The 22,104-nt window shown below is 41.9% G+C and overlaps 1 protein-coding gene across 2 annotated transcripts in view; it reads right to left on the bottom strand.

The window, feature by feature from the left end:
• The window catches only part of PSEN1 (presenilin 1), an 82,646-nt gene that overhangs the window by 27,123 nt on the left and 33,419 nt on the right, over positions 1-22,104 (bottom strand). For both annotated transcript variants that reach the window (XM_050798830.1, XM_050798828.1), the window contains exons 4-6: positions 19,951-20,201; positions 17,271-17,412; positions 6,158-6,225 (exon numbers count right to left, since the gene is read on the bottom strand). In XM_050798830.1, coding sequence (XP_050654787.1) covers positions 6,158-6,225; positions 17,271-17,412; positions 19,951-20,201 — 461 coding nt within the window. The remainder of the gene's footprint in view (positions 1-6,157; positions 6,226-17,270; positions 17,413-19,950; positions 20,202-22,104) is intronic.

Below are 22,104 nucleotides of genomic sequence, written 5' to 3' on the forward strand. Positions count from 1 at the left end.
TCTCTACTAAAAAGTACAAAAAACTAGCCGGGCGTGGTGGCGGGCGCCTCTAGTCCCAGCAACTCGGGAGGCTGAGGCAGGAGAATGGTGTGAACCCCAGAGGCGGAGCTTGCAGTGAGCTGCGATCCGGCCACTGCACTCCAGCCTGGGCGACAGAGCGAGACTCCGTCTCAAAAAAAAAAAAAAAAAACACATTATTTAGAATAATGTGATGGCTCCCAAACATTAGATATTCATATCCCACCTTTATAATTTTACCATAACCTATATCAACTGTGCTATTATTTATTTAATACTTTCCTTTAAATTAATTTACTCTTTTTTGGTTGGGTTTTTTTTTTTTTGAGCCAGGGTCTCATTTTGTTGCCCAGGCTGGAGTAAAGTGGTGCAATCACGGCTCACTGCAGTCTTGACCTCTGGAGATCAGGTGGTCCTCCCAGCTCAGCCTCCTAAGTAGCTGGGACAATAGGTGTGTGCCACCATGCCCAACTAATTTTTCTAATGTTTTTTGTAGAGATAGGGTTTCACCATGTTTGCCTAGGTTGATCTAAAACTCCTGGGTTCAAGCAATCCACCTGCCTCAGCTTCCCAAAGTGCTGGGATTACAAGCATGAGCCATGGTGCCTGGCCAATTAATTCACTTTTTTCCCTCAAGTTGAACAATTCACTTTTTTTCCCAAGCTGAACTTTTTCTTAACAGGAAGCTCTGTATCATTCATATAAATGGGAAATCAGCTGCACAGGCCATAACTATAAAAATAATTACAAAAAGGAAAAAAGATCATATAATACCTAAAATACCACACTATACTTTGGGAAATATTAGTTTAAAACATCTGAAATTAGAAAAAATTAAACATGTGCTAAAAAATTTTATAGCTAGGACATACATTTTCATACAATGAGATTTAGCAGTCATTAAAAATAGATATATGCAGGATAGGCAAAGTGGCTTACGCTCTAATCCCAGCACTTTGAGAGGCTAAGGTAGGAGGAACTTGAGGCCAAGAATTCCAGACCAGCCTGGGCAACACAGTGAGACCCTACCACTACAAAAACATTTTAAAATTAGCTAAAGGTGATGGCACATGCCTGCAGTTCCAGCTACTCAGGAGGCTGGGGCAGGAAGATAGCTTGAGCCTGGGAGTTGGAGGCCGCGTGAGCTATGATGACACTACTGCACTCCAGCCTGGGCAACAGAACAAGACTCTAACTCTAAAAAAGAAAAGAAAAAAAATATATATATATACACATATATATATATATATGTATGTATTTTGGAATTTCAAAGTAGGAGATAAATCATCTTTCCGGATAGTATCTGAAACCCAAAGTTTATGCTTAAAGGTGTGCTTTCTTTCTCCTTCAAAGCGGGAGAAGAATCATCATACACACACACAAACACACACACACTTTTATATATACACAATATAGGATCCCATTTATGATCCCATTTGTGCAAAATAGTGTGAGAGAAGAGTAGATGAGAAATTGATATATTAATTCCTGAAAGCATGACAGGACTTATCTTTAGGTGGTGGGAATCTGGTCATTTTTCTTCTTTATCATCTTACATAATGTCTTTTTTAAAAAAGTGACTATTCAGTATTTCTATAATGAACAAAACGCTATTTTAATTTTGGGGAGGAAAAATCCACCATCTAATAACAAAGAGATTGCAACTATAGAAGATGCCTGAGGTAACTGAGGAGAAAGCAAGCACACCTTTAGGCATAAACTTTGAGTTTCAGGTACTGTCCAGAAAGATGATTCCTCTCCCACTTTGAAATTCCAAAATAGAGTAAACATTGAAATTTCTGGACAATGTAGATATTTATATTAAGCATTTCCGGTATCCTCGAACTAAAACAAAAACAAACAAAAAAACCTATTTATTACTCTTTGCCTAGGTAATACATGAATAAGATATAAAATTCACAACAGACACTGAAAAGTAGGTTTTCTCCCCATTGTGTCCCACGGTTCCCCTCTCTAGAGGAAAGCACTATTTTTTCTTGAGATGGGGTCTTGCTATGTTGCCCAGGCTGGCTATGAACTCCTAGGCTCAAGCAATCCCCGTCTCCACCTCCAAAAATGTTGAGATTACAGGTGTGAGCCACCGTGCCTGGCTGGAAAGCACTATTACTAATTTCACGTACATCCTTCCAGAAAATCTATACATATCATACATATACTTTTCTACTTGACACAAATGATAGCATATTTTAATTTTTTTAATAGAGACAAAGTCTGTCACCCTGGATAGAGGGCACAATCATAGTTCACTGCAGCCCCAAAGTCCTTGGCTCAAGTCATCCTCCTGCCTCAGCCTCCCAAGCAGCTGGGACTATAGGCATGCACCACCACGCCTGGCTAAGTTTTGTATGTTTTGTAGAGATGGAGTTTCACCATGTTGCCCAGGCTGGTCTAGAACCCCTGGGCTCAAAGGATCCTCCCACCTCGGCCTCCCAAATAGGTGGGATTACAAGTGTGAGCCACCACACCCAGCCTTAAAATTTCTCAATAATAGATCTTGCATATTATCTTTTTTTTCACTCCTCTAAGCTGTCACTTTATTCACTTAAAATATCTATTTCTTCAGAAGCAGGAACAGGGACTGCTGGCCCTCAGTTTTATTCACTTAAAATATCTATTTCTTCAGAAGCAGGAACAGGGACTGCTGGCCCTCAGTGCCCCTGCCTTCCTCTGCACAGCCTGAGTACAATGTATGTAAGGAGGGGTAACCTGAGCTGGAGAGGGCCTGGAGCCACATCAGACCGATCCACCCAGTTGTTGGCCTACAACTGGCTGTGGATCCAAAGGAAGGTAGAGGTCAGCTCAGTCTACACATGCTACTGCTCAGTGCCTACCTGGTCACGGGAGACCAACACATGGTAAAGGTCAAGGGCTTCTTGGAAGGCAGTCAGCAGCCTGTGCAAGATGTTCTCCACACTGCTCAGCTTAAGGGGAGCTGGGGGCAGGACCTCAGCTGGCACCTCTGCTTCACCAGTGTCCAGGGCTTGCACAATTCTTGTTTACTTATAGGTATTTCATCTTTTTTGCTGCTATCATAAATGGGACCTGTCCTTTTATTATGTTTTCTAACTAGTTGTTTATGTGAAGGTTATTGATTTATGTTTTCATTTTATTTTACTTTTTTGAGACGGAGTTTCGCTCTCGTTGCCCAGGATGGAGTGCAATGGTGCAATCTCGGCTCACTGCAACCTCCACGCCATTCTCCTGCCTCAGCCTCCTAAGCAGCTGGGATTACAGGCACCCACCACCACGCCTGGCTAATTTTTTGTATTTTTAGTAGAGGTGGGGTTTCACTATGTTGGCCAGGCTGGTCTCCAACTCCTGACCTCAGGTAATCCACCCACCTCAGCCTCCCAAAGTGCTGGGATTACAGGCATGAGCCACGGCACACAGCCAGGGTATTTTTGTTTAATTTTGTAATCAATTGCCTTACCAAACTTACTGAATAATTTGAATTGGTTTTCGGTTAGTTCTAAAACAAAGTAAACAATCATTTTATCTCCAAATATTGGTAATTTAACCTTCTTTTCCAAATTACATAGTTCTTATTGCTTTCTCTTATTTGTGTTTGATAGTCCCTCCAGAGCAATGCTAGATAATTGGTGATAAAGAAAACTTTCATTTCAGCCAGGCACAGTGGCTCACACCTGTAATCCCAGCATTTTGGGAGGCACAGGAAGGCGGATCACCTGAGGTCAGGAGTTCAAGACAGGCCTGGCCAACATGGTGAAACCTCTGCTCCACTAAAAATACAAAAATTAGTCAGGCATGGTGGCAGGCGCCTGTAATCCCAGCTACTTGGGAGGCCTTGAGGCAGGAGAATTGCTTGAACCCGGGAGGCGGAGGTTCCTGTGAGCTGAGACCACACCATTGCACTCCAGCCTGGATGACAGAATAAGATTCTGTCTCAGAAAAAAACAAAAAAAGAAGAGAAGAGAAGAGGAGAAAAGAAAACCTCCATCTCATTCCTGACCTTAGTAGGCAAGCTTCTAGTTTCCCTATGAGGATGACATTGGCCTTTAGAATGAGATGCATACATTTTATAATGTTAGAGATTTATTTATTTACTTATTTTTAGAGACTGGAGTGCAGTGGTGCAATCATAGCTCACTACAGGCTTGAATTCCTGGGCTCAAGCCATCCTCCCACCTTAGTCTCCCGTGCAGCTAGAACTACAGGCACACACCACAATTAGCTAATTTATTTTTTGTAGAGGCAACGTCTTGTTACGTTGCACATGTTGGTATCCAACTCTCAACCTCAAGCTATCTTCCTACCTTAGCCTCCCAGAGTATTGAGATTATAAGCATGAGCCACCACACCTGACCCCATCTATTTGTTTTATTAAGGAATTTGATCAAGAACACGTGTGGAATCATCCAATGCCTTTTAGCAAGTACAGAGATGGTGATCTAGTGATACGGCAACTTATAATGAAGCAGTCTTCCATTCTGCAAACCAACTCCACTTGGTCAAATGTATTATTATGGCAGGGTGCGGTGGCTCACACCTGTAATTCCAGCACTTTGGGAGGCCAAGGTGGGCGGATCACGAGGTCAGCAGATCAAGACTATCCTTGCCAACATGGTGAAACCCTGTCCCTACTAAAAATACAAAAATTAGCTGGGTGTGGTGGTGCGCACCTGTAGTCCCAGCTACTTGGGGGATTGAGGCAGGAGAATCGCTTGAATCCAGGAGGTGGGGATGGCAGTGAGCTGAGATCATGCCACTACACTCCAACCTGGGCGACAGAGACTGACTCAAAAAAAAGTAGTATTCTTTTTATCTATTGCTGAATTCTCTTAATATTCTGTTATTCTTGGCCGGGCACGGTGGCTCAAGCCTGTAATCCCAGCACTTTGGGAGGCCGAGACGGGCGGATCACGAGGTCAGGAGATCGAGACCATCCTGGCTAACCCGGTGAAACCCCGTCTCTACTAAAAAGTACAAAAAACCAGCCGGGTGAGGTGGCGGACGCCTGTAGTCCCAGCTACTCGGGAGGCTGAGGCAGGAGAATGGCGTAAACCCGGGAGGCGGAGCTTGTAGTGAGCTGAGATCCGGCCACTGCACTCCAGCCTGGGCGACAGAGCGAGACTCCGTCTCAAAAAAAAAAAAAAAAAAAAAAAAATTCTGTTATTCTTTTGAGATCAATAAATATAACTGACCAATAGTTTTCTTTTACTTGGTAACTTGCAAGGCTTTAGTTATCAATGTTATGCTGGCTTCTTTAATTAATTAATTAATTAAAATTAATCTGGAACCTTTTTTCTTTTTATATGTTCTGGAACACCTAGTATTAGAGTTACCATTCCTTAAATAAATATTCAACAGAATTTCCCCATGAATCCACTGGGGCCCGGTACTATTGTCATTTGTGCAGGTGGGGTGGAAACTTCTTTGTAACTTTCTGTATTTCTTCTTTGCTCTGTTTAAATTTTCTCTCTCTTCAGGGGTCAGTTTTGATAATTTTTTTTCTAGAATATCATCCATTTCACATAGATTCTAATATTTGCTTCTTTTGTCTGTAGTTATTTCCTTTAACCCTCTACCAAAGAAATAACTCTCCAATTTATTTATTAGTTTTACTGCCTCTTTGAATTTAAGAGCTAGTGCAATTGTTTACAAACTGTATTCTGCCACTTGAGCTGAGAAAAAGGCCAGGCTGGCACATCTCTGAGCTTCACTATTCTCTTTGACAGACCAGATCCACTTTTTTCTGTATTATATATGAAAATTTCATATAAGATTTCGTTTGAAAGAAAAAAGAGTCACCGAAAAAAAATACAGAAGTATGAAAATCAATTACTCTGGTTTTTATACATTCTTAAAACCCTTTCTTAACATTTTGATTCAGACTTCTACTAGAAGAATATATAATCTTCAAAAAGGCTTAGAATTAACTGCAGTCTTCTTTCAGTTCTACTTATTATAAGCAAGGAGCAACAGAAGAATGTCTCAATTAGTAATACTGACTTGTCTTTTATATACCAAGTATGACCTAAATGTGGAAACAATTAAAACTTCAGAGTAATTCTTCAACAAAGTACATGGCTTTAAGTGATGGCTACAGAGCACAAAGGTAGTTAATTCTGAAAGAAAGACCAAAAATTGCACGACTTACCCCAAGTAAATGAATGAAAAAAAGAACAGCAACAATAGAGATGATATAATAAGCCAGGCATGGATGACCTAGAAAAGAAAGCATTTCAATATAATTAATAGGTCCCACAACCCTTAAAAAGTACAAATTTTTTTTTTCTGAGACGGGGTCTCACTTTGTCGCCCAGACTGGAGTGCAGTGGCATGATCTCAGCTCACTGCAACCTCTGCCTCCTGGGTTCAAACAATTCTTGTGCTTAAGCCTCCCGAGTAGGTGGAACCACACATGTGTGACACCACGCTAGGCTAATTTTTGTATTTTTAGTAGAGATGGGGTTTTGCCATATTGCCCAGGCTGGTCTCAAACGCCTGACCTCAAGTGATCCGCCCGCTTCAGGCTCCCAAAGTGCTGAGATTACAGATGTGCACCACCATGCCCGGCCCACATCTCTCTTTAAAACAACTTTATAAAATAGTACAACTTGGGAAAGGCCAACAGAATGGCTTTACCTAGATACTGGTACTTCGTGGACAGTTGAATATTCTTTTTTTTTTTTTTTTTTTTTTTTTGAGACGGAGTTTCACTCTTGTTGCCCAGGATGGAGTGCAATGGCGTGATCTTGGCTCACCACAACCTCTGCCTCCTGGATTCAAGCAATTCTCCCACCTCAGCCTCCCAAGTAGCTGGGATTACAGACATGCACCACCACGCCTGGCTAATTTTGTATTTTTAGTAGAGACAGGGTTTCTCCATGTTGGTCAGGCTGGTCTTGAACTCCCAACCTGAGGTGATCTGCTTGCCTTGGCCTCCCAAAGTGCTGGGATTACAGGCACGAGCCACCGTGCCTGGCCAACATTTGAATATTCTAAATTAAGTTGACTATCCAATACAACAAAGTTGTTTCTGGTGTTCTTCCACAAAACTTTTCCAACGTTTTGTTACAAAAATGTTCAAACACACAGCAAAATTTAACAAATTTTACAGTATATACTCATATATCACCCAGAGTCTACCATTCATATTTTGTAGTACTTGGTTTATAAAATTTCTTTCTAGCTCCTCATCCATTAGTCTTTGTTATTATTAATACATATCAAAGTAAACTGAGAAGTCAGGCATGGTGACACACGCCTGTAATTCCAGCACTTTGGGACGCCAAGGTGGGCAGATCATGAGGTCAGGAGTTCAAGACCAGCCTGGCCAATATGGTGAAACCCCGTATCTACTAAAAATACAAAAATTAGCCGGGCGTGGTGACACACGCCTGCAGTTCCAGCTATTCAGGAGGATGAGGCAGGAGAATCACTTCAACCTGGAGGCAGAGGTTGTAGAGAGCTGAGATCGCGCCACTGCACTCCAGCCTGAGAAATAGAGCGAGACTCCATCTCAAAAAAACAAAAAAAGTAAGCTGAGAACACTTGTATATTTCCCTCCAAATACTTCAACTTTAGCCTAAATTTTATCTCACTCTTTAAAACTTGTCTGTCTTGGCCAAGACAGACATTAACAGTGGGAGATGTACGCTGGGATTCCATATTAAGCTTTAAATTAAGGACCAGAATAAATATTAAATAATTGAAATTCTCATCTTTCTTGAGAGATGTTTTTCACCTTGGTTTTTGGCAAGGGAAGAAGGAGATGTTCCTATTTCTTTTTTTTATTTTATTTATTTATTTTTGGGAGATGAAGCCTCACTCTGTTGCCCAGGCTGGAGTGCAGTGGCATGGTCTCAGCTCACCACAACCTCCACCTCCCAGATTCAAGCAATTCTCCTGCCTTAGCCTCCCGAATAGCTGGGATTACAGGCACCCACCACCACGCCCAGCTAATTTTTGTATTTTTATTAGAGACGAGGTTTCACCATGTTGGCCAGGCTGGTCTTGAACTCTTGATCTCAAGTGATCCACCCTCCTTAGCCTCCCACAGTGCTGGGATTACAGGCGTGTGCCACCGTGCCCGGCCTAATTTTAATTTTTTTTAACTGTACCTTATATGAGCCCCCAAATTTTTATTTATTATTTTTTGAGATAGGGTCTCACTGTGTTCGCCCAGGCTGGGGTACAGTGGCATGATCATAGCTCACTGCAATCTCAAACCACTGGGCTCAAGCCATACTCTCACCTCAGACTCCCTAGTACCTAGGACTATAGGTGTGGGTACGCCACCATGCCTGGCTTTTTAAATTTTTTTTTTTTTGTAGAGGTGGGGGGTCTCACTGTGTTGCCCAAACTGGTTTTGAACTCCTGGCTTCAAGTGATCCTCTGGTCTCAGATAGATTGGTGAAAGTCACCATGCCCAGTCTTGTTTATTTTAAAAATAGCATTTTTCTGAATCAAAAGTAACATATGCTTATAACATTTAAGAAACACAGAAACACTAAAAGAAGAAAACTATTCTAATGGGCAGTGACAACCAAAATTAATACCAACATTTCCCTTTCAGGCCAGGCACAGTGGCTCACGCTTGTTATCCCAGCAGTGTGAGAGGCTGAAGCAGGTGGATTACTTGAGGTCAGGAGTTTGAGACCAGCCTGACCAACATGCCAAAACCCCATCTCTACTAAAAATACGAAAATTACCCAGGCGTGGTGGCGGGCTCCTGTAGCCCCAGCTACCAGGGAGGTTGAGGTGGGAGGATTGCTTGAACCCAGGAGGTGGAGGTTGCAGTGAGCCGAGATAGCACCACTACATTCCAGCCTCGGTGACAAAGTGAGACTCTGTCTCAGAAAAACAGTATGAAACAAAACAAAACCATTTCCCTTTCAGACATGTTTTCTATCTGCATGTATAGGCGTGTGTAAAGACCCTTTAACAGTGAGAATCAACTAGTGTACTGTTTACATTCTGCTTTCACAAACGTAATGTTTTATTACAAACATATTCTCATGCCACCAAATATTATTTGAAAATATGATTTTTTTTAAGAGACCGGGGTCTCACTATGTTTCCCAGGCTAGACTGGAAAACCTGGGCTCAAGCAATCATCTTGTCTCAGGGTCCCAAGTAACTGGGTCTACAGGTGCGTGCCACTGCACCTGGCTTGAAACTTTTATTTATTTATTTATTTATTTATTTATTTAGAGATGGAGTTTTGCTCTTGTTGCCCAGGCTGGAGTGCAACGGCACAATCTCACCGCAACCTCTGCCTCCCAGATTCAAGCGATTCTCCTGCCTCAGCCTCCCGAGTAGTTGGGATTACAGGCGCTTGCCACCATGCCCGGCTAATTTTTTTGTATTTTTAGTAGAGATGGGATTGCTCCATGTTGGTCAGGCTGGTCTCGAACTTCCGATCTCAGGTGATCTGCCCACCTCAGCCTCCCAAAGTGCTGGGATTACAGGCATGAGCCACTGCACCCAGCTTAAACTATGATTTTTAAATGACAAAATAATAGTCTACTCACATGGATAAACCCACAATTGAACTTTTGCCTTATGCATGGAATCTGTATTGTTTTCCCTTTCTTTCCCCAATTTTAATTTACGCTAAAATGAACATCCTACTTCACAAATATTTTTCTGCATTTCCAATTCCTTCTTTAGAATATATCATAAAAGCAAGATTACTAAATCAGTGTACAAACTTTTTGTAATTACTGATTTAATTTGGCTTAGTTACTTGATAAAAAAGACTAATCTTGACAAAGGCAATATGCCAAATATGTTAATTTGTTATTTTCACATGCATTTCTTTTATTACTATGTTATACACACACGTTAAAACAGGGCTTTCTCATCTTGCAAAAATCCCTAGTTCTGCTTTCCTGTGCTAAAGGATATGAAAGAAAACAGCCCTGCTTCAGTACACAACAGTGTCTTCTCTAAACCCTAAACCGTCAAGGCCAGAAATCATCTGGCTTTACTAAGTTATAGTTCCTTTTATAACAAATTATGTATAATAATTAACTGCCTTTTCTGTTTCTAACATTTTAAGGTTTGGTCTTTTAGCTTCTAGGGCTTGCCATAGACATTGCATAACCAACCACTGATAGGAGAAATCCTCAGGGTTTATTTCCAAACAGGCTCTGGCAAGTTACTGATCTCTGACTCAAAAGCTCCTTTTACTAATATTGGGAGTCAAAGTAAACAACTTGTTTCTATATAATTGTTTGTGCGTGCTAAGACTTGAACATTAAAAAACATCACAACACAAATGAACAAGTCAATGTGGAAATCTGGCTGAATACAAACCTCTTAAACTGTCTAAAATGAAGGATAGGGCTGGGCGTGGTGGCTCAGGCCTGTAGTCCCAGCAGTTTGGGAGGCTGAGGCCAGTGGATCACCGGAGGTCAGAAGTTCGAGACCAGCCTGGGCAACATGGCAAAACCTCGTCTCTACTAAAAAGGCAAAAATTAGCCAGGCATGGTGGCGGGTACTGGTAATCCCAACAACTTGGGAGCTGAGGCAGGAGAATTGCCTGAACCCAGAAGGCAGAGGTTGCAGTGAGCCAAGATCACACCACTACACTCCAGCCTGGGCAAGAGACTGAGACTCTTGTCTCAAAAAATAAAATAAAACAAAATGAAGGATGGATAAAAGATGCACAAATGTGACAAAAAATATATTAAGAAAGATTCCAGATAAGATGGAGTAAAGCACATTCCACTCTCTCTGTCCCACTGAACAGAGTTACAAAACCTGGGCAGAAAGCAGGCAGCAGCTGGTTGCAAAAGTAACTAGAGGTAGGTGGGCTGGGGAATTAGAAGCACTAGCAGTGAGCCTACCATTTTTTTTTTTCCTCCATCTGTACTCAATACAACCTGAGTGGGCATTAGCAAGACAATGGGAGCTCCACAAGACCTCTAGTTCTGGCTTGAGGATCAGGAAAGAGCTCTCCTAACACCCAGAGAGTGTAAAAATCCAGTTTTTCTTCCTTTTTTTTTAGAGACAGAGTCTCGCTCTGTCACTCAGGCTGAAGTGCAGTGGCACAATCTCAGCTCACTGCAACCTCCACCTCCCGGGTTCAAGCAATACTTCTGCCTCAGCCTCCTGAGTAGCTTGAACTACAGGTGCCCGCCACCGCGCCCGGCTAATTTTTTGCATTTTAGTGAGACAGGTTTTCACCGCGTTGCCCAGGCTGGTCATGAACTCCTGAGCTCAGGCAATCCGCCCACCTCAGCTTCCCAAAGTGCTAGGATTACAGGCATGAGCCACAGCGCTCGGCCTTCTTTTCCCCTTTTCTCCATTCTTGTATGCCCAGTCCTCACACAATCCTCAGAGGGAGGGAATCCTTTTTCTCTGACTGGAGGAATGGCAGTTCCAAGAGAGTGGGGCAAATAGCCCTTGCTTTATTTCTCTCTCTCCTCCCACATTTTGGCCCTGACTTCAGGAAGATAAAGCCCACTTTGAGCTGCAGGAATGGAAAAGGGAAGCCCAAGAAACCACAGGGAGATCACAGAAAGAGAGAAACTCATTAAAGCAATCTCTTAAAGCTGTTTATAAACTTGTGGGTCCATTCCCAAGGTGAGCGGGTATGGATGTGATCCTCAACAGCACACACCAACCCTGACGACCGAATTACAAATAGAACACCACTATACCAGTCCCAGACTGGTGACTGGGTGGCATATACATGGGGCAGATCTGAGCAACACTGCAAAGGCTTTGAAAAATGAACTGATAATGTAACCACAGTTCACACAAGGCTGGCTGGACCTAACCCAGTCAGATCAACTGGCCAATAAAACAAAAATATCAACATCCTCGGAGCATAAAAATGCTCCAAGAAGTAAGGGCAAACCCTCTTAAAATGAAAGGAAAGTTTTAAGTTTCAGAATAAAAAAATGTAAAGAAGGGCTAAATAGGAATTTTAGAACTAAAAATAAAATAACCAAAAACATTTCACTGAATAGGTTTAGTAACAAAATGCAAATGTCAGGAAACTTGAAGACAGATCAAGAGAAATTATCTAACCACAACAATAGTGAAAAAAATTGGAAAATAAACAGAGCCTCAGAGACCTGTGGAATAAAAAGTCATTTGTGTCGTCACCCCCAGAAGAGGGTAAAGAGCCAGGCGTGGTGGCTCACATCTGTAATCCCAGCACTTCAGGAGGCTGAGGGAGACGGATCACTTAAGGCCAGGGGTTTGAGACCAGCCTGGCTAACATGGTGAAACCCCACCTCTAATAAAAACACAAAAATTAGCTGGCCATGGTGGCACATCTTTGTAATCCCAGCTACTTGGGAGGCTGAGGCTGCAGTGAGCTGAGATCACATTATTGCACTCCAGCCTGGGTGACAAAGCAAGACTCAGCCTCAAAAAAAAAAAAAAAAAAGGGGGGGGGGGCCGGGTGTGGTGGCTCACACCTGTAACCCAGCACTTTGGGAGGCCCAGGCAGGCAGAATACTTAAGGTCAGGAGTTCAAGACCAGCCTGGTCAATGTGGTAAAACCCCGTCTCTACTAAAAATTAACAATATTAGCCAAGCATGGTAACAGGCACCCATAATCCCAGCACTCTGGGAGGCTGAGGCAGGAGAATAGCTTGAATCAGGGAGGCAGAGGTTGCAGTGAGCCAAGATTGCACCACCACACTCCAGCCTGGCTGACAAAGCAAGACTCAGTCTCAAAATCAAAAAAAAAAGAAGAAAAAAAAAAGGCGAGTGTGGTGGCTCACACCTGTAACCCAGCACTTTGGGAGGCCCAAGCAGGCAAAATACTTAAGGCCAGGAGTTCAAGACCAGCCTGGTCAATGTGGTAAAACCCTGTCTCTACTAAAAATTAACAAAATTAGCCAGGCATGGTAACAGGCACCCATAATCCCAGCACTTTGAGAGGCTGAGGCAGGAGAATCACTTGAACCAGGGAGGCAGAGGTTGCAATGAACCAAGATCGCAACACTGCACTCCGGCCTGGGTGACAGAGTGAGACTCCAACTCAAAAAAAAAAAAAAAAAGAAGAGAGTAAAGAATGTGGTACAGAAAAATTTTGAAGAAATAATGGTTGAAAATTTTCCAAATTTGGTAAAGACATAAACCTAGAGATTCAAAAAGCTCAGTGAACTCCGAACAGAATGAACAAAGAAATCCTCCCACAGTTCCATAACTGCTGAAAAGAAAAAGAAAATTTTGAAAGTGACCAGAACAAAACAATGTATTACTTATAGAAGAACAGTGATTCAAATGACTGATTTTTATCAGAAACCAGGGAAGCTAAGAGAAAGTAGAATAGCATTTTTTAAATGCTGAAAAAGGGAAACATCAAGACAATTTTCTGCCCAGTAACATATATCCTTCAGTAATAAAGGTAAAATTAAAACATCCTAAGGTGAAGAAAACTTGAAACAAATTGAGGTCAGCTGACTTGCTCTAAAAGAATTACTAAAGGAAGATGTTCAGACAGAGGGCAAATAATACTAGAAGAAAACAGCTGTCCTGGCATAGCGGCTCACGCCTGTAATCCTAACACTCTAGCTTAGGTGACAAAGCAAGACTTCACCACACACACACACACACACACACACACACACACACACACACACACACACACACACCCCAGCAAAGCAGTCCTACTGATGATAATGAAATGGTATAAAGGATAAGTCGTTCGATTTACATGCTACCAGGTATCTGAGTAGAAGAGATACGCAAAGCAGAAAACAAACCAACCACGGGCCCTTCTGGGCTAAAAATACTCCATTAAAAGTTATGTTTAAGGATGAAAATTTAAACCATGAGATTAAAATATAATTTCCCAAGCAGTAATGGGAGAGACGAAAAAGTCCATCATCTGAGAATCATGGCTGGTTAGCTTTAGGAAACTGCAAAGAGGACCAAAGTAGGAAGAAAAGCAAAAGCCAGAATCAATGTGAAGCGGGAGGCAATAAATAAGTCAAATGGCAATAAGGTCCAGAAAAATCAGGTTCAAAAACATCAGCAGATACGACCAAAGGAAAAACTGGTAACCACATGATACGCAGTTTCCATGGAGGCATGAAAAGAGAACCCACACTTCAGGGAGCTGAGGACTGAATGTGAGAGGAATCTTAAGTAATAGCTGTGTGTGTCAATCCAGGCCAAACTCTGTACTCAAATATCCATTCTGACCCATTAGGTTCTGACCCACACTAGCTGTGTGACCCCTGCCTCAGTGCCTCATCCATAAAACTGGGATAATAGTAGGGGTTACCTCAAAGAGTTCGTATTTAAATTAAACAAGGCGGATGTAAAGCGATACTTGTCCTGTACATGTCACTGCCCAAGACTGGGAAAACCCATACATGCTTAAAACAGAGAAAAGAAGAGGTAGTTTAGAGATGGTGCTTTCTCTTTTATGTGTGAAAATATGAAAATACAGAAAAACTAAATAATTTCCTAAGATTACTAGGAGAAAGAACTCTGAGTCCAGAGCTCCACCTATCCAATTACAAAGGTATTTTGTAAGGGAAAGGCAGGAAATCTGTATGTAAATTCTAAATTATAAGAAAGAAAAAGTAGAATTCCACCCTCCAATAAAATCTGAGAAATAAACAGAAGAACAAAAGTATAATGGGATCCTGGTAAAAGTCACAAGATCAGTCTACTAAAGCAAGGAAACCAAAGGCAAGTAAACACATGCAGACAAAATATATATGGTGAAAAAGGGATAAAGAAAGGAATTAAGAAACTAGCATTTTTAAAGTGGGGGAGGCAAATGCTTCCCAGCATGGGTTTATATCACTTGCTTTTTGGCCTTCTGAGTGTTGGTAACAACCTGTCATCATCACGCATACCTGTCATCTTTAATGGTATCCATACATTACTAACAGATTATACAGACGGCTATCACTTAACACTTCCACTCACTCAAATGTTCAACAAGCAAGGTTAAACTCTGTATAACTTTAAAGTTTACAAGCATTGAAAGGTATTGATATTACTAGTAACCAACTAAATGCAAATTAAGACATTTTCTTTACCCATAAAAACCAGCACATAGTTTTAAAAAAGAAATTCAGCACTGGTGAGGTATGAGAGATACTCTCATTCACTACCGGTGTTAAGTACAAACTGATATAAGCTTTTTGAAAATGGGATTTTGTATCCCAAGAGAGTTACAAATACGTAGATAATTTGCCCCAGAAATTCTACTTCTAGGATTTTACCCGAAGGAAATAATTTGAAAAACTGAAAAAGCTCTAGGCATAAAGACAGACATTACTGTTTTTTAAAATAGTGAAACACTAGAAACAAATGTGCAACATCAGGGACATTTGAGAAGTAAATTATAAGGTACTTGAGTCAAATATCTCATAGCCATAGAAATATTTTCTAAGAATTTATAATAGAAAAAATGCTCACACCAAAGTAAAAGGACACATACTGATTATACATTTTAACCATGTTAGAAAAGTATACAGAAATAAATACTAGAAAGAAACAGAGTAGATTCCAACATTTGGAAAGGTAATTTTTTTTTTTTTTTGGTAGAGACAGATCTCACTATGCTGCTCAGGCTGGTCTCAAACCCCTGACCTCGGCCGGGCACAGTGGCTCACACCTATAATCCAAGCACTTGCAAGGCCGAGGCGGGTGGATCACCTGAGATCAGCGGTTCTAGACCAACCATGGCCAACATGATAAAAACCAGTCTCTACCAAAAATACAAAAATTAGTCGGGCGTGGTGGCAGGTGCCTGTAATCCCAGCTACTCAGGGGGCTGAGGCAGCAGAATGGCTTGAACCCGGGAGGCAGAACTTGCAGTGAGCCAAGATCGAACCATCGCACTCCAGCCTGTGGGACAAGAGCGAGACTTTGTCTCGGGAGGAAAACAACAACAACAAAAAAACTCCTGACCTCAAGCAATCCTCCTGCCTTGGCCTCCCAAAGTGCTGGGATTACAGGCATGAGCCACCATGTCTGGCTGAACATTTATAATTTCTATTATTTGAAAATGATCTTAAAAGGTGCATGACTTGTGATAATGTGTAACTTTTTCTAAGGTATGAGTCTGAAACGTGCTAGTTGGCTGAAACTCAGCAGTAGGCCACTTGGCAAAAGAGCGAGCTAGGGGAGGAGAGGCTGAGAAGGGTGTGTCTGTGTCTTTCCTGTACAACCTCCCAGCGCCCCACTTTCCGAGGAATGAAGTAATACGGTAGAGATGGTGAGGGGGTGCATGATGGCTACCAGTTTAGGCAAGGTGTGACCAGTCACCAGTGAGTTTAATACCAGCATCTGAACATGGCTTTATTGTTCTGTACTCTAACATGAAAATCTGATTTTAGTTATACCGTATTTTATAGGGACCATTATATCCTATAGTGTTATTTGTGAATGAGGAGATTCACAAAGGTCTTAGAGTGTATTTCTTCAGTATACTGTCAATCAAAATATTAAAACCACTTAGGGCCAGGCGCAGTGGCTCATACCTGTAATCCCAGCACTTTGGGAGACCAAGGCGGGAAGTTCACTTGAGGCCAGGAGTTTGAGACCAGCCTGGCCAACATGGTGAAACCCCGTCTCTACTAAAAATACAAAAATTAGCTGAGTGTGGTGGTGGGCGCCTGTAATTCCAGCTAATGGGGAGGCAGAGGCAGGAGAATCGCTCGAAACTGGTGGGTTGAGGCTGCAGTGAGCCGAAATCGCGCCACTGCACTTCACTCCAGGCTGGGTGACAGGGCAAAGCCCTGTTTCAACAAACAAACAAAAACCCACTTAGATTGTGCTATTATATGAAAATGTTTATTTTTCAGTTATACCTTTTTTGTTTTCTGGTTTTATTGTTTGAGACAATGGCCTAAAAAGGCATTGAAATCCAAAATAATATGAATTATCACTAACTCTTGATAATTAATCATAATATATATATTTTACACTACTTTTTTCATGACATATAGATTCCATGCATATAAAATACTTCCAATATTTGTTTTTTGTTTTCTTTAATACAGACAGGATCTTGCTATGTTGCCCAAGCTGATTGTGAATTCCTGGGCCCAAGCGATCCTCCTGCCTCAGCCTCTGAGCCTGGCATTACACATGCACCTGACTTCCTTTTTGTATTTTTTGAATGTTCCACAGTGAAGAGGAACAAAACTAAAAACTAACTTAGCTCTAGAAGACAAAACATTTTTTCTTTCCTAGATCAGTTAAGTTACTGTGACAGGAATACCCAACCATAAGAACAGGGTGGAAAGCAAAGATCTGTGTCTCATGCTCACCTTATAGCACCTGTATTTATACAGAACCACCAGGAGGATAGTCATGACAACAATGACACTGATCATGATGGCCGCATTCAGAATTGAGTGCAGGGCTCTCTGGCCCACAGTCTCGGTATCTTCTGTGAATGGGGTATAGATTCTACAATAAAACAAACACAAAAGCCCTAGGTAAGTGTTAATGGAGATCCCCAACCACATTACCACCTCCAATACAGAATTTTCTTTTTCTCGATTCAATTCATATCTTATAAGTCACTCTTCCCCAACTCACCAATCTAGCTAAGAATTTTTCACCTGAGAAAAACAGCTACACTCTAAAATAATTGCTTCAAAGAAAATATCTAATATATGGAAAGGACTTACATATGAACCAGACACTGGCTCCATCTAGTGGGTGCTTTATATTGAAATAATTATAATACCTCATCAAATGTTTTTTGGCTACAGCTTATTAGGAACTTGTTATAGAACCAGATTCTGCCACAGAAACCATGTGGGCTGACAAGTGGTTGTCAGAAGAAAGGTAATATGGCTTATAATTAATGCCTCTCATCTGTAGAGTAATTGCAACTGGAGTTGTCTTAAGATAATGTCACATATCTATCTTCCCCTTGTTTCTCATTCACAGAAAAACATTTTTATTCCAGGTGCCAATATTCCCAGCCAAAAAGACTTTACTTCTGACTCCCTTGTATTTATGAATAGCTATGAGAACAAGTAATGGCAATGACTTTTAGGGAGATGTGTTGTGTATGGAACTTCTAAGAAAGGAGTGAATTCTGCTGACATGTCCTATGTTCTTTTCTCCCCTACTCCTTCCTACTGTCAGAATGAAGGCTAGCGCTCCAGCGTGGACCCTGAAGTAACCTAGAGGTTAGAAGCTAAAGAAGAAAGAAGGAGATTGAGTCCTTGATGAACGTGAAGCCACTGTACTAATCTGGACTGCCTACCTCTGCACTACTCTACGAGAGAGAAAGTATGTGCATTATTTAAACCAGTTGTTTTGATTTTCTATCAACAAAGTCAGAAACATTTCTATAAAAAGTCAGATAGTGAATATTTTAAGCTCTGTGGACCATATGGTCTCCAGGGCAACCACTCAGCTGTGCTACTGTAGTGTGAAAGCAGCCACAGACAATGTATAAACCAAGGAGCATGGTCACGTTCCAAAGAAAGTTTATTCACAAGTTTGTGAATAACTTTGTTATTACACCTTTGTGGAAAGCTAGCAGGCAGATCTGGCCTGTGGCTGTAGCTTGCCAATGTTTGTTCTATAATATGTTGCCAAACCTAACCCTAACCTATACGGATAATATTGTTCAATCCCTCTAGTTCTAACCCCTGCCCTTCATCTGCTGTTTCAGATGCTCTACCAAAAGGCTAAAAGTTTGGTTTTCAGAACACCATGTAGTTTTTCAGACACTTCACAACTTCAAATTCTAAAACTCAATTACAACTCTTCTTTGGGCCCCATGAGAGTCCTAGAGATGGAACTAGATGACATTTGAATCAAGCATTTTTCTTGGAGGCCAAGGGCTGACATCAGCAGCACTGGGGAATCCACATGACAGCTCCCCAAGAGTCTAGAGAGTGCTGGCTTGAATTAGTTATCCATCCTTCCAATTAACGATTTGTTTGGCCATTTATTATACACCTCACCCCGGAGACACAGTACCCTCACAGGCCTTGCAATAAAGAAGGAAATCAGGCATTAAATAAATAATGTAAATAAATATATATTTGCAAATTGTGACAAGTGAGAAAGAACAAGTTGCTATGAGAAAATATACCAAGAAGGACCTAATCGTGTTAGGAGAAACAGGAATGTTATCTTTGAGGATTTAACATTTAAGTCAATGTTAGATGTGAGTTCTAAATTTCAAACAATATGTATGTTCAATTATTTGCCTTCTACTTTTAAACTTAACTTCCTTGTAAAGCAACCTTTTTTGATTACCTCCTCCACCTTTATTCTGATCACCTGCTCCATCCTCATTCCAATTACCTGCTACCTGCCCTGCCCTGACTCCTGCCAAAGCACTCACCCCATCATTCTCTTTAAATTAGCCAATTGGAATTAGTTTAGCCTGTGCGGTCTAACCCTAGCCAATAGGGGAACGACATAGCAGCAGGGACCACGTGTGTCAGGGTAAGAACCCCTTCCCCTCCCTTGTCCAAATGTGCGCTTGCCATTGTTCCATCTGTAAGGGCGCACCCTTCTATAGAGAAGTAACTTGCCTTGCTGAGAATTAAAAGGAAAATTTTATATTCTAGTGCTATTTCTTTTGCGGCACCGAAACTTTATACATAACACCAAGAGGAGAGGGATGACAGGAATTTAACCCACCAAAGTCAGAAAAGGAAAGAATACTCTAGGCAGAAAAGTAATGGGCGCCCAATGGCCCTGAGGTGGAAAAAAATTTATGTGTTCAATTCAGCCTAACTTCAGTCCTATCCAGTAATACCATACAGGAAACATACTTCTGCGGTGTTCCTTTTCTCCACTTAAAACATCAAGTAATAACCCCTTGCTCTCAACTGCTCCTGACCATCACAGAGGATGGACTCTCTAGCTAAGTCCTGCCCCTCCAATGCAGAGGCCTTCAAGGTGATGATGATATGCTGTAAAGAAAAGCCACACTGGCTTTGAGAATAATAAAACAAAACTTATACGTACAGCTGCCCATCCTTCCGGGTATAAAAGCTGACTGACTTGATGGTAGCCACGACCACCACCATGCAGAGAGTCACGGGGACAAAGAGCATGATCACATGTTTGGCGCCATATTTCAATGTCAGCTCCTCATCTTCTTCTTCATCTTGCTCCACCACCTGCCGAGAGTTACCCTGGGGTCGTCCATTAGATAATGGCTCAGGGTGGCCAAGGCTCCGCCTGTCGTTGTGCTCCTGCCGTTCTCTATTGTCATTCTATAAGTACAAGAAAAACGTTTTCAGTAAATCAGATTCTCAGCAGAATCAAGGTAACGGTTAGACCTGGGATTAACAACAGACCCGTCACTACATGAGTTCTAAAAACCTGAAGCAAGAAAAAACAATTTACAGGAAGTATGCAGTTTAAAAGTCTAGATTATCTATCACTGTTCACTGAAGGCACTCAGGTCCTCTCTTTTACCTGGGTCTTGGCTTGCTCCATTCTCTCTTTTCATCCCAACAAAATACAATTGTACTTATCCTTTGAGATGTAGCTTAAAGACTGACACCTGCATTAAACCTTGTTTATTGGCTGCAGCTTCAAGCACCTTTTTCAAATTCAGCTTTCTGTGATTCAGACCACTTACGCAAGGAACTCTCTTACCCTAATTAATAAGACTTTAAAATCCTTGTGTCAGAGGCATTTGGACCAGAGCAACTCTATCTTGAATAGGGGCTGGGTAAAATAAGGCCGAGACCTACTGGACTGCATTCGCAGGAGGTTAGGTACTCTTAGTTACGGGACGAGATTGGAAGTCAGCACAAGATACAGCCCATAAAGACCTTGCTGATAAAACAGGTTGCAATAAAGAAGCTGACCCAAAACCCACCAAAACCAAGATGGTGAGCAGAGTGACCTCTGGTCATCCTCACTGCTCACTATACGCTAATTATAATACATTAGCATGCTAAAAGACACTCCCTGCCGGCACCATGACAGTTTACAGATGCCATGGCAAAGTCCAGAAGTTACCTTGTATGGTCTAAAAAGGGGAGGGATCCTTAGTTCCGGGAATTGTCCACCTCTTTCCCAGAAAACTCATGAGTAATCCATCCCTTGTTTAGCATATAATCAAGAAGTAACAGGCCGGGCGCCTGAAATCCCAGCACTTTGGGAGGCCAAGGTGGGCGCATCACTTGAGGTCAGGAGTTTGACACCAGCCTGGCCAACATGGTGAAACCCCGTCTCTACTAAAAATATAAAAATTAGTCGGGCATGGTGGCACATGCCTGTAATCTCAGCTACTCATGAGGCTAAGGTAGGAGAATCACCTGAACCTGGGAGGTGGAGGCTGCAGTTAGCAGAGATTGTGCCACTACATTCCAGCCTGGGTGACAAAGCAAGGCTCACACACACAAAAAAAGTGGTAAGGTTAAAGAAGTGACATAATCAGCTGTTTCATTTTTAGCAAACTTGACTGAGTGGCAATGAATGAGATTTCCAGCATAAGGAACTAGCATTGGTAGAGATATGGAACACAGTAAGATAAGCAGACTGGAAGACAGAAGTACTTTAGTTAGAGACATAACCAGGCAGTCAAGTCCAATGGCAGTTACCAATAGGACTTTCAAGCTCAGAAGGGTCAGAGGAAGTCAATGGTCTCTATAGCCTCAGAAATGGATGAAATAGCTGTGGAGAGAAAAATACAGTAAAAAGATGACCAAGGAGAGAAGTGTAAATAACCCCTAAGCTTAACCAGCAGGTGATGGGAGAAAACCAGAAAATGAGATTAAGAGAATAGAGGAGAGGGAAGAAAACTCAGGAATCAATATAACACAGAAGCCAAAAGTGGAGCACAAATCAAAGAGGTGTCATCAACAGTATGGCAGGATGAGAGCTAAAAAGACCCTGAACTGGCAATGGGAAGTTCATCAAGGGTTTTACAAAAGTAAAACAGTGAAGAGGGAAGTCGGGTTGAGATGAGACGGGATAACTCCCTTGACCCCCTCATGGCTCAGAGCGTGGCTCGTTTACTCGGCCACCACACACTCAAACCCCTTGCAAGAGGAAGTGTGCAAGCGAGTGAGTGAGTGTGGGAACCAGAGCAAACGAATGCAGGAACCAGCCGGTTGCTCCTCTCTGGCAGGAGCAGGCTCTGTGCAGGCCCGCAGCAGCATC

The sequence above is a fragment of the Macaca thibetana genome, chromosome 7, assembly GCF_024542745.1.
Source record: "Macaca thibetana thibetana isolate TM-01 chromosome 7, ASM2454274v1, whole genome shotgun sequence".
Lineage (NCBI taxonomy): Eukaryota > Metazoa > Chordata > Mammalia > Primates > Cercopithecidae > Macaca > Macaca thibetana.